Here is a 13,551-nt window from a genome sequence, read left to right on the forward strand (position 1 = left end):
TACAGACCTTATCTACCCTTCAAGAGTGTTTATGATTTCTCCATCAACTTATGACTCCTGTACTGTAGGTTCAAGTCCTTGCAACAACCAAAATGCGGTCTGTTTGGACTCAGCACTGAGTTCCAGTGGTTCTTCCAATTTTGGGTTTCCCTACTGTGTGAATTATTTCCCCTCTGTCCTCTTGCTCCTACTGCCAAAAATTGGATATCATAGAATCCTTACAATGCAGAAGGGCCATTCAGCCCATCAAACCTGCACCAACAGTAATCCCACGCAGGCCCTAACCTCGTAATCCCACATGTTTACCCAGCTAACAACTCTAACACTAGCATGGCCAATCAACCTAACCTACACATCTTGGGACTTTGGGAAGAAACTGGAGCACCTGGAGAAAGCCCATGTAGACACAGGGAGAACATGCAAATTCAACACAGACAGTTACCCAAAACCAGAATTGAACCTGGCACCCTGGTGCTATGAGGCAATAGTGCTAACCACTATGCCACTGTGTTGCCCTGGTGGAAATGGGGTAGGACTTCCACATCTGGGCCTAGCCCACCATTTTCAAAGGTCCATGGAGTCTTCCTGATTCCACCCACATCCTACCCAAAATCTGAATTGAGGAGGAGGCAATTTAACAGGGATTTACTGTAACTTTTTTTCATTGCAGAAGTAAGGATTATTATGTGAAAATAAACATGCCTTGTAATGCTTAAAGATTCTCCTGAGATTTATTAACTTCATGCTCATGAAATTTTATTAGGTTTATAGATTTTTGCATTACAACTGCTTCCTAGTTAGTTTATCCTTAGTCATAACAATGCTATGCACAAACGTAGAATAAATAACATTGTCGTAGTGAGTTATTTCTCTCAAATCCACCAATCCCATTTGTTATTTTTATTCCACACAATGCGCTCTGTGCTTTTTATTTTTATGGAAAACCAATTATCCAATGATCACAGCAATTTTGACCTAGCTTTTTACTCACATTTTTATTGTCTCTGTGCACCAACTGAACATGAGAAATCCAAATGAAGTAGAAGATCAATGCCAGTGGAAGCAGTAAAAGGGAGGGAGAGGCAAGATCAGTTGAGTCATTGTGATTAGGTGATGTCAAGCCAAGGAAATACATGGAATGATTGGCCACAGAAAATAATTTGGAGACACAATCAAAGTAGAAAACTATGCATTGAATCTTGGTTTTAAAAGTTTGAATGTGGCACTGTATAGGAGATATTTGAACAAGAGTCTAATATTAAAGGAACACCACTGTAAAAGATTCTATTAGTTCTGCTCCTACAAATACATAGTGACGTGATTGGTTTTGTATTGCTGACAGAGCCTTTTTGAAATGTTGTATCTGAATACAAAATTTGAAATTCATCACTATCTTCAAGTTATGAAGATGTATTTATTTGATAAACATGAATTCTGCCATTGCTTATGTATTACAGTATCACATCTTGAGGTCCTGAAAGTATCTTGGATGGATATGTAGCCAATTGCGACACACATGTCTTTCTGTGAAATGCCAATGAGTCAGTTTTTGAAAAACAGTGCATTGCAAAACTGCACGCTATGATGTAGTGTATGTTGCATTATGAATCTGCTTCAACAGCCAAAATACTGAGTTTCAACACTTTTTTAATTCAGGAATATTATGTCATGCCAAATACCTTGACAAGACAATGTCCTCTTTATCTTAACACACAAGAAATTATTTGTGTATTTAATGCATATTAGCAGATGATTGAAGGAAAAGTGTGAGTAAAGGGAACAGAATGAGACACATGAGATTCAGACTACTGCTTGGCTAGAAGTTAAAGGGCAACAAAGATTGGTTGGATAAAGCTATGTCTCTCTTGTAATTTTTGTGCAAGAAAATATAAATGAATACCATGGTCTTAGTAATAGCAGATATGGGCTTGATGTTGATAATTTAAGTTATAATGTGTTTTATATCATAAATGTATCACTTTGGAGAATTCTGGTGGAAGGTGCAGCCAAATTTGAATGAGATTTTGATATATCCAAATGATCTTTTATGCCCATTGTTGCCATTAGGTTTTGGATGTGTATTTTTCCCTCATAATATTGAGCTAATTATGATATTTTCCTTATTTCTCCTGAGCTTTAACTTAATACTACATGCAGTCAATTTGTTTTTTTTTCTTCATTTGTACACTTATTCATGATACTGTTTTTAATTTCTCTCTCCCGTGAGTGAGAGAGAGAGAGATGAGAGATTCAAAAATGAAATCTTGTGCAAGAGCTTGTTTTGACCTATAGCAGAAAGGTCAAAAAACAGATTTTTCCAAGTGATCTTTGATGCTTCATTACATTATGTAACAGCTTGGCTTATTTCCTGAACCTTGTTCAGCCAATGCGTGTATAATTGGACAATCTATCACGTGTCATGTTTATTTTTTCTAATAAATTGATATAGGCATGTTAAAGAAACCTTATTTTGTAAGAATACGGGTACTTTGTTTATAACAGGCAGCATGACTGCAGCAAATAACCAACATCTGTCATTGGCTAGCTATTAAAAAAATACTTTAGAAAACTAAACTACAAAAGAATTGTGTATTGATCAAATTCCTGGCACCTTTTGAGAAATGTCTGTGCATTTGGGAAAATAAAGTAACATTGTTTCTTTAATTGTTAATAATTCACTTGTCACTTGCTTTCCATTGGAGACACTAGACAAGCTACTGATCTTTATTTACCAGTAACTACAACTCACTATAATGTTGTGATCAATTTTATATTGTTTTTGAAGAGACAGTCGTAATCCTTTCTTTATTGAAATTTAGTTATTAAAAGATCAGAGTCAGCTCATAAATAACATCAAAATACTGGAATCGGAAACAAAAACAGAAAATGCAGGAAAATCTCAGCAGGCCACAGTCTGAAACTCATAGCCTGATTTCCATGTGGGATAATGCCAAATGAGGAATTCGCTTAACTGAAGAGTTTCTAGCTTGTTCAATGGCAGTAGTGCTAAAACCAGCTGGTTTATTGACTTTGTCCTACCTAATCTAATGCTGCCTGCCTGAATTCCCTTTGCAGTGAGTTCTCTTTGAAAGTGAATTCACAATTGAGTGAGTTGAAGGCTCCCTTGCTATTGTAATCATATAACATTTGTTACAAGTTAGGTGATTTTTGTTTTATATTTGAACCTGCATGATCTTAGATTTTTTGAATCCACATTATTGTTTAATTGCCTCTGCTGGAAAAGAAATGGAAATCATTGATATCCTTTTAAGTTTTATTCAGAACAATATTTCTTTGACTGCAGTAATTCTAGATGTATAAATTTGGTAATCAAATGAAGAAAAGCTACATTGTTTTGTTCCAGCTAATTATTGTCATTCACATTGTGAATCTTGTAGGAGTTGCTTGTCTGCAGTGTAACATATTCAGATGAGTAAATCTCACATTTGTTAATTACACCATTGACATTTAAGGGTAATTGTGAAGGATGCTCATATAATGAACTGAATAAATAATAAAACCTGATGATGCATATTTAAATTTGTAGGCTGTAGCTTTGTTTACTTCATATTTACACTTGGCTATTAACTCTTAAAGCTAATTTATGGCAATTAGGAAAAACGATTTTACCTAGTATGACAGGGTTCAGAAATAATTTAATTGCTTTTGTTAGTTGAATGCTTGTATTACAATCCCAGTACCAAATTTATTGATTTTAAAAATGTATCCTTAATACTTCAATGGCTCTAATTGCATAAACCAGTATGGAACAGAGATGCCAAGGTTTGTCCTCGGCTTTGTTAATCTCTGTCATCCTGATGCGGAGTAGAGACACAAAGTCGGTTAGAGAGGGGAAAATTCATTCACGGTTTCCAATACTGTTTGTTAAGTACATATATGGATGCTGGGAGATGGTAGGATTGAAATTGATTGTGATTTCTCATTTCACTATCAATTGTACATAGTGGTTATCAAATTTCTGGATTGAGTACGCTGCCAACATTAACACATGGTGATTCAGAAAATAGATGCTCTTGTGGTGTCCAAACCTAGAAGACAGCATCAACAATGGAAAAAAATTGTTACAATTGTAAATGATGTGCAGCAGCACAAATAACATGCTAATAAATTCATAAGTTTAAAATACTTCAGAAATCTCATGGCAGGTGGACAGTAAACTGCTGACTCTGGGCAGCAGGGGGATCTCTTTTGGATCACATGGAGTCTAGAGTCCCAGCATTTGAACTCTGCACTGTTATTCTGTGTGTAGGATCCACAGTTCTAGAGTGCATGTACAACTAATCCTCCTGGATGTCACAGATGCCCTACTCATGGATACTAAAGGCCCAATAATTGCAGGTCTACTGGCATATGACCTTGAATAAATCAGACATCACAAGGCAAACAAAGGTCAGGAACTACTCCTTTCACTTCAGTTCATGACCTAACATTGAAATATCCAGAATGCTTTAACAAAATTGGCAGTCTCAAGGAAGCATTACACTTGCATGAGAATGCAAACTGAAAGTTGAACTATATAATATGGAGCAGGATGAATCATTAGAAGAGTGTAAGACCACACAGATTGGTGCAGCTTACTTGCATGTCAAGAAGAAGGAGGGGTAACTCAGAATACACCTTGATCCATGATGTTTATGCACAGCTTTAAAATGTTGTCCTTCCAAAATACCCACATTAGTAGAGTTAAATCTGAGATTTGCAAGTGGAAAATTCTTCTCGAGCCTTGATGCCAAGCATGGTTACTTGTCACTAAATTTTAAGGAAAAGTCCCAAGAACTTACCACATTTTCTATACCATTTGGAAGATACTCTTGTTAACCATTTACATTGGGCTATCTGTTAGCCAATGTCTCTTTTAAGCTCATATAGACTACTTTACATACACAATGCCATGTATCTGCATGATGTATTGCTGGTGATATTGCTGTTTCATGATGAACAATATAAGAACATGGTGACAATCTGAATTAATTGATGGATGCATCACAATGAAGAATTTATGTTCAACTGGCTGAAATATGACATCAGTTTCATTGGTTCCATTTGTTTCAGTGTTGGCATTTGTCCAGATCCAAGTAAGATAGAGGATATAAAAGCCCTCTTAAGATTTGGATGATCTTCGAAGGTGTCCAAGTCTCTAATTTCTTGTCTCCATACATTCTGTACTTTGCTCAAAAATCTTCCTCACATATGGAATTATTGAAAAAGGATGCAGTAACATTAACAATACATCTTCAAAGCACAGAATCAGTCATTATCAGAAACATCAACATTGCAATTATATGATCTTACGGAGTCAATAGATGCCTCACAAAAAGGTCTGGAAGCATGCATGCTACAGAAAGGCAAACCAATTGCACTTGCTTCAAAATCCCTGTCTGTAACATAACCCAGCTACTCCAACTTCAAATAGGAAACATTAGCTCTAGTGATAGGTATGACAACAATTCTATATCTATTTGGCAAAAGATATGTGTGACAGAAATTGAACTCAAGTTGCTGGAGGTGATTTGGTCAGACCCATTGACTAGTGCACCACTAAGATTACAATGTTTCTTGATAAATATTCAAGTGTAGGTAACTTGATAGTCATATTGAATACACTTAGCAGATTGCCTAACCCAATGAAAATAGAAGCTATATTCTTAGATCTACAATTTGACCTCATTGGCATTGAATTTGAGGATGTTCTCCAAACTGCCCCAATACGTTTTGTGCAAAATAAATATCAGAAGCTACAAAAAATATAGGCAAAACATTCTACAGGGCAGAAACTGTGGGAAAATGTCATAGATGGATGGCCTGTTTCAATTCATTGTGTCCATAAAAACATGAGACCTTTTTGGCCTTAACAGGATGAGCTAGACATCTCCCAGTGAGTAATTTCTAAAAGCAGGCTGGTCATCATCCTGGAATCTTTGTGACCTGATATTCTTAAACAACTTCATCACTCACACAGGCAATGAGCGGAGGGGAAAACAATTTATTGGCCAGGTATGAGCAATGACATTCAAGTTATAGTGGAGATGTGAGACATATCAAGACTATATATCAAATCGGCACAAAGTACCTTTGATTCCATGGAGGTTTCTTTGGTCCAAAGGTATATCACATGACTTCTCCATCTGCTGTGGGGATCCAAAAATATTAAGGAACAGAAGTTTTCTGAAACAAAGGGTGCGATCTTACCGGCCGTTCATCCCATGCTCCAGCTGTAGCGAGGTCAGAGAATTTGGCACCCAGCCAAATCTCTGTTCACTGCAATGAGCTGGGAACATCTCACCAGCCTGAATGGCCAGAAGATTCCAGCCAAAGCCTTTCCTGGTTTCTCGTGGCTGCTTCAGATTTTGCACCTTCTCAACACAAAGCTTGTCCTAGGATATCTCCTCCACACAGCCAGCACAACTCAGCTCGGTATCTTCCCCTTTCATCTCCAATTCCATTGACTTTTTCCCTTCTGATCTCAAATTCCTCAGCACCTCTTTGGATTGAACCTTTCCAAAATATAAAAATGTTCAATTTTTTTCCTATTGCCTTCCCTTTTTGGGTTAAAGAAAATTTAATAACCCTTGTTTACTTAAACTTTTGTAAATTGTAAAAGTCCTTTATCCCTCCAACTGTAAATCCAAGTCTTTATCTATCTCCTAATCCAAATTCCAAACCCAAACTATTTACTTATAAATCTACTTCACGGCGGCCTTTTATTACACATATAAGCATCTAATACCTTTACCCCTTTATATCTCAGCTATCTGAGACAGTATGTCTCTGTTAACCTTCTTCCGCTTAATTAAATCATTTATACACATATGCGCACATCCTGCTTTTTTTCCAGAATAACGCAATATTTCCCAAAAATATTTTAAAAAATCCACCCTTGCACTTCATCACCATCATTGACTACTTTACCAAATACCCCATTATTCAACAAGTGCATAATTCATCAAGCATTACTGTCTGCTACACTCTAAGTGCTATTTTCAGTTTATTTGGTGCACCTAGAAGTACCATTATTGATAATAGTCCACAATTTATTGACAAGCCTTTTCAGGATGTGTGTGAGAAGAGGTATTTCAAAAACACTATTTCTCCTCATTTCTCTAGATCAAATGACCTTGTTGAATTAATGATTCACATGTTAAAATCCCATTTTTTCAAATATAGAAAGGCCAAGCAAGCTGTACATATTGCAGTATTACATCTGAGAGTGATGCCTTTACCTGTATCTATTCCATCATTGGCAGAGTTCATGTGTGGCAGATCAATGTTGCCAGTTTACCTACTCTTACTTGTTCTACACTCTCAGAAAATAGAGAGCAACTCTTAAAAATCACAAGAGAAGATGGCCAACATGCACAATAAAAATACCAGTACAGACTTCCCAAGTTTACAGTTGGGAGAACAAGTTCATGTCCAGGATCCCACAGAAGGTAAATGGCATGGCAACCAGCCAAGGTGACATGGATTTTTTTCCGAACCAAGGTCTTATGAAGTCAATTCACACAAAAGTGCAGTGGTAAGGTGTAACCAAGGACAAAGCTGATCTACTCAACCACCACATAGTGCTGTTGCATCTCATAAGATTCCAATTAGAAACAACATCCAAGAGTAAAAGTCCCACAAATCACAGTGAGGCATTTTAAAAAAAAAACTCAAAACCAGATTACTATTACAAGATGTGAGCGTATCAACAGATTACTTCTTAGCTTTAGAGACTCATAGATTCATCTGTTCCTTTCACTTATGCAATGGTAACTAAGCATGAAAATGTATTATAAGTCATTATACTTCTTTGAAAGGGGTGCACTAAGGTTTACGGGTGGAGGAAGGCATCCTCCATGGGAAGTGGGAGGGGAGTCTATCATTCTTGCAAGTTGGGGCACCCTTTAGAGATGGTATCCCTATCTCTTTGGAACTGGCCTTCCTGGCTCTATCAGGTTGTGCCCTGTTGTCAGAGTGACAGTGTAAACCAGGCCCAACCACCCCCTCTTCCCCCTGTGTGCCAGAAGATCTGGTGAGAAAACTGGCAGTGTTTTTGGAGAGAAATACACCAATTTTAGTCAGAACCTGACACTTTGCCCAGCGTGTGTTCTTAGAGAACTGTACAAGGATGATCAGAAATAGAAGGTTGCAATGCTGAAATCATGACTGAATGAGCAAGATACATTTATTGTGTATCTTAAATTTGAGACATTAGAAGTGTTATGTTCAAGTGGGAGCAATGGTAATTTTTTTTTGTCCTAGACTTGAGGAGGGTACAAAAGCTGCTGAAAAAAGGATGGGCACCTCCAAATGCATTGAAGCAGCTGCTACACTTGTCAGTTCTTTATTAAACTACTTATTAAAGTCAACAAATGCTCAATACCTTTGACTAAAATTTCTTGTTCTGCAAAAATGTTAATCTGTTTATTTTTAAATTAAAAAGCATCTGGTTCAAAGTTTTGAATGTGTTTGTACCCCAATATTATGCGGTATAATTGCAGGCTTTTCTCACTTGAAACATGTCACTCACCCCACGCACCCCGGACAAGCTCTTTTCTAGCTTCCGTCAGGAAAGAGATGCAAAAATCTGAGGACAGATACCAACCAACTCAAGAACAGCTTCTTCCCTGCTGCATCAGACTTTTGAATGGACCTACATCGTATTAAGTTGATGTTTCTCTCCATCATAGCTGTAATTGTAACACTCTATTCTGCACACTCTCCTTTCCTCCTCTATGAATGGTATGCTTTGCCTGTACGCGTGCAAGAAACAATACTTTTCACTGTATGCTAATATATGTGACAATAATAAAACAAATCAATCTTAAACTTCAAACTATTCTGTGTTAGAATCTCAACTGTGAACACCTTTACCTTCCTTTGTCTTTCCTTTCTGCTGTAATCACTTAAAACTCTAACGTGGCATCATTTAATTACTTTTGTTTTTAAAGCTTGTTGTGTCCTGCATTTTGTGTTTGGCTCATCGTTAATTATTTCACAATTTTATTAAATGAATTCTACAATTTAGAATTTAGATGCATTGCTTTATTATTATCACTATCAAGCACTGAAGTATCTTCTCTACTGTATCATCTGTTGTAGCCACTGATCTCAAAATATTAACAGACAGGAAATCCTTGAATACCTGAAAGGTTGTTCATGTGCTTCTGCACGTCACTCATTTGCTGCAGTGATGTAGATAAATTGCTGAATGATGAATTAACAAAAGTTCTGGCTTATATTTTGCAGGCTACACCTTATTTTTTGGGTTTAATGCTCATAGAACTCATGGTTACCTGGTTTCGCAAGGGCCAACTTGTATTTCGAATGAATGATGCAGTGACCTCCATCAGTGCTGGCATCCTGTCAAGACTGCCAGAGTAAGTACAATCAACCTTATTACCCTCTTGGGAGTATATTTCACAAACTGGTAAAAGGCAAGATTTCAAAGCTAAAGGTTGCTTTTCAGTTGAGATCAATAAATATCAGTAAAGTTGGTTGTTTGAGTGAGGTGAAAACACATTTAAAATAAAAGTTCTCGGATGAAGGTGACGTTGGCTATTTATTACTTAACTCTACTTGTCCTGGAAACGTGGAAGTGAACCACCTTGAACTGTGACAATGCTCCAATAATGATATTAGGTAGGGAATGACAAAATTTTGATAAACTGGCAATAAAGGCTGTGAGATATTTCCAAGCCAAGAATTTGTGCCACTTGGAGGAAACATGGGGGTGTCAATATTTTTATAATCTTACTTTTCTTATCCTTTTTGGGGCTGTATTGTACCATCAAAATAAGCTTGATGTTTTGTAGCACTGCATCCTATAAATGTTATACACTTCAGTCACCGTGCACTGTTTATGGAAAGATGATTGATTGGATGTTTATCAAGCTGACTACTCTGTCTTGAATGATTTTGAACTTATTGAGTGTTGCAGCAACTACAGCTGTGCTGCCACGCTGCTAATTTGAATCTCTTTAACAAGGAGCAGACTGAGTTGTCAGGGGATGAGCCAATCACTGCAAAGTGTCCTGAAGATCACTGTTCTAATCTTATGGCAAGCTACAGAATGCTACTGGTTGTGTTAGACTTCTGGTCGTTGTGGCTTGCAGGATGGTGGTGGGGAACTTGGTAATTGTGCTATTGTTGAAGCTTGGAGAAATGACCTGGCCTTATCCTGTACACACAATGCTTTGCTTGGAATTTATGTGTCTGACTGTGATGCCATCCAAAAAATTCTTGGATGAAGGAGGTCAGCTAAATAACAGTAGCTTTCTTCACACACTTCGGACGTTATTGAAGGAAGTTTTCCCATTCAAATAATGTGGCATCCTACAAGGAGCTTGACTCATTAAGAAGATGAGCAATAGGGCACAATCTGAGATTCTAGGCTGATGAAAATTGTAGGAAATTATAGACAAGCTGATTTTCTTCTTCTTTGTGCATGAACTTGGGTCACCAGCTTCAACTTTAATGAATGTGGTGATCTAGACTCAGGGTTGAGACAGTTGAAAGCTCCTGCCAAAATCCCCAGGAATAAAACTATGGTAGCTGCGCACTCACCTCACTCACCATCAATTAAAATGTATAATTACTTCACAGCATGAAAAATGTATTTTTCTCCATGTGGAGTGTAAGAATATGATATATCATATTAAAAAGTCCTCTTAGTCAAATATGAGTAACAATATATTAAGGGTAAGTAAGCATTATATTGTTCTGGAGCTAATTTTCTTTTTATTATGGACGGGGAAGAGATGGTAAGCTGGTTTGTCCTGCTCTCATTTCTTGACTGACCAAAGTCACAGAGTCATAGACGTTTACAGAATGGAAATAGGCCTTATGGCCCAACTTGTCTATGCTGCCCCTTTTTTTTAAAAACCCTAAGCTAGTCCAATTACCTGCATTTGGCCCATATCCCTCGATAGCTATCATACCCATATAACTGTCTAAATGCTTTTTAAAAGACAAAATTGTACCCGTCTCTTCTGCTACCTCTGACAGCTTGTTCCAGATACTCAGCACTCTGTGTGGAAAAAAATGCCCCTCTGGACACTTTTGTATCTCTCTCCTCTCACCTTTTAAACCTATGCCTTGTAGTTTTAGACTCCCCTACCTTTGGGGAAAAAATATTGACTACTTAACTGATTTATGCCCCACATTATTTTATAGACCTCTATAAGATCGCCCCTCTGCCTCTTCCGCTCCAGAGAAAAAGTCCCAGTCTTTCAGCCTCTCCTTTATAACTCAAATCATCAAGTCACTGTAGCATCCTAGTAAATCTTTTCTGCCCTTTTTCTAGTTTAATAATATACTTTCCATAATAGAATGACCAGAACTGTACACAGTATTCCAAGTGTGGTCTTACCAATGTCTTGTACAACTTCAACAAGATGTCCCAACTCCTGTATTTAATGTTCTGAACAATGCAGCCAAGTATGCTTTAATGCCTTCTTCACCACTCTGTCCACATGTGACTCCACTTTCAAGGAGCATGAACCTGTAATGCTACGTCTCTTTGTTTTGCAACTCTCCCAAACGCCCTACCATTAACTGACTAAATCTTGCCCTGGTCCAATATACCAAAATGTATCAGCTTGCATTTATCTAAATTAAACTCCATCTGCCATTCGTCAGCCCACTGGTCCAGTTGTTCAAGATCCTATTGCAATCTGAGACAACCTACTTTATTGTCCGCTATGCCACCAATCTTGGTGTCATCTGCAAACATACTAACCATGCCTCCTATATCCTTATCCAAATCATTAATATAAATGATAAATAACAATGGACCCAGCACTGATCCTTGAGGCACACTTTTGGTCACAGGCCTCCAGTTTGAAAAACAGCTCTCTACAACTGTCTTCTGGCTTCTATCATTAAGCCAATTTTGTATCATTTAGCTACTTCACCCTGGATCCAGTGAGATTTAACCTTGTGCAACAACATACCATGAGGTACCTTGTCAAAGGCCTTGCTAAATCCCATGTTGACAACATCAACTGCACTGCCCTCATCTACCTTCTTGGTTATCCCTTCAAAAAACTCAATCAGATTTGTGAAACATGATTTTTCAATCACAAAGCCATGCTGACTGTTCCTAATCAATCCTTGTGTCTCTAAATGCCTGTAGATTGTATCTCTGAAATACCTTCCAACAACTTACCCACACAAATGTGAGGCTCACCGGCCTGTAGTTCCCAGGCTTTTCCCCGCAACCCTTTTTAAGCAAAGGCACAACATTTGCCACCCTCCAATCTTCAGGCACCTCACCTGTGACTATCGATGATACAATTATCTCTGTTGGGGACTCACAATTTCCTCCCTAGCCTTCCACAATGTCTTGGGATACACTTCATCAGGTCCTGGGGATTTATCTTGATGCACTTTCTCTCTGTAATATATACACTCCTCAAGACATCACTATTTATTTCCCCAAGTTCCCTAACATCCATGCTTTTCTCAATAGTGAATACTGATAAGAAATATTCATTTAGGATCTCACCCATCTCTTGTGGATCTGCACATAGATGACCTCGTTGATCCTTAAGAGGCCCTGCTGTCTCTCCCTAGTTACTCTTATGGCCTTTATGTATTTGTAGAAGCTCTTTGGATTGTCCTTTGCTTTATCTGCCAAAAGAATCTTATGTCCCCTTTTTTTTTTTGTCCTCCTGATTTCTTTCTTAACCCTACTTCTACACCCTCTATATTCTTCAAGGGATTCACTTGATCACAGCTATCCATGTATATCATATGCCTCTTTCTTCTTCTTGACCAGGCCCTCAATAACCTGAGTCATCCAGGATCCCTTACTTCTACCAGCCTTGCCCTTCATTCTAAGAGGAATGTGCTTACCCAGAACACTGGTTAACACACTTTTGAAAGCCTCCCACAGACTCCCCAATTAACTTTTGAAAGTTTCTGCTTGGTACCATCAAAATTGGCCTTGCCCCAATTTAGAATTTTAACTTTTGGACCAGACCTATCATTCTCCATAGCTGTCTTAAAACTAATGGAATTGTGATCACTGGTCCCAAACTGACCCCTCACTTATTTCCCAAGAGGTCAAGTTTTGCCCCCTCTCTAGTCGGACCATCCACATGCTGAATGAGAAATTCCTCCTGAATACACCCAACAAATTTCTCTCCATCCAAGCCTCTAATACTATGGCTGTCCCAGTCAATGTTGGGAAAGTTAAAATCCCCTACTATTACCACCCTATTTTTCTTGGAGCTATCTGTAATTTCCTTACATGTTTGTTCCTTAATTTCCCCCTGACTATTAGAGTTAGGCAGAAGGCTAAAGTGCAGGACCTCAAAGGTAGTAACTTCTGGACTACCCAATCAGTGATTTCCCCCGTTCTTATTTTTCAGTTCTACCCATATAGACTCAGTGACCAAACCCTCCGATATATCCTATCTCAGTACTGCTGTGCTGTTTTCCCTAATCAAAAGTGCAACTCTCCTTCCTCTCTTACCTCCTGTTCTATCTTTCCTATAGCATCTGTACCCTAGAACATTGAGCTGCCAGTCCTGTCCCTCTCTT

The 13,551-nt window shown here is 38.0% G+C and overlaps 1 protein-coding gene across 2 annotated transcripts in view; it reads left to right on the forward strand.

The window, feature by feature from the left end:
• agmo (alkylglycerol monooxygenase) overlaps window positions 1-13,551 on the forward strand; it is a 306,229-nt gene that overhangs the window by 10,755 nt on the left and 281,923 nt on the right. For both annotated transcript variants that reach the window (XM_080216539.1, XM_080216531.1), the window contains exon 2: window positions 9,253-9,383. In XM_080216539.1, coding sequence (XP_080072665.1) covers window positions 9,253-9,383 — 131 coding nt within the window. The remainder of the gene's footprint in view (window positions 1-9,252; window positions 9,384-13,551) is intronic.

The sequence above is a fragment of the Carcharhinus amblyrhynchos genome, chromosome 2, assembly GCF_965287045.1.
Source record: "Carcharhinus amblyrhynchos chromosome 2, sCarAmb.v2.hapA, whole genome shotgun sequence".
NCBI classification, from domain to species: domain Eukaryota; kingdom Metazoa; phylum Chordata; class Chondrichthyes; order Carcharhiniformes; family Carcharhinidae; genus Carcharhinus; species Carcharhinus amblyrhynchos.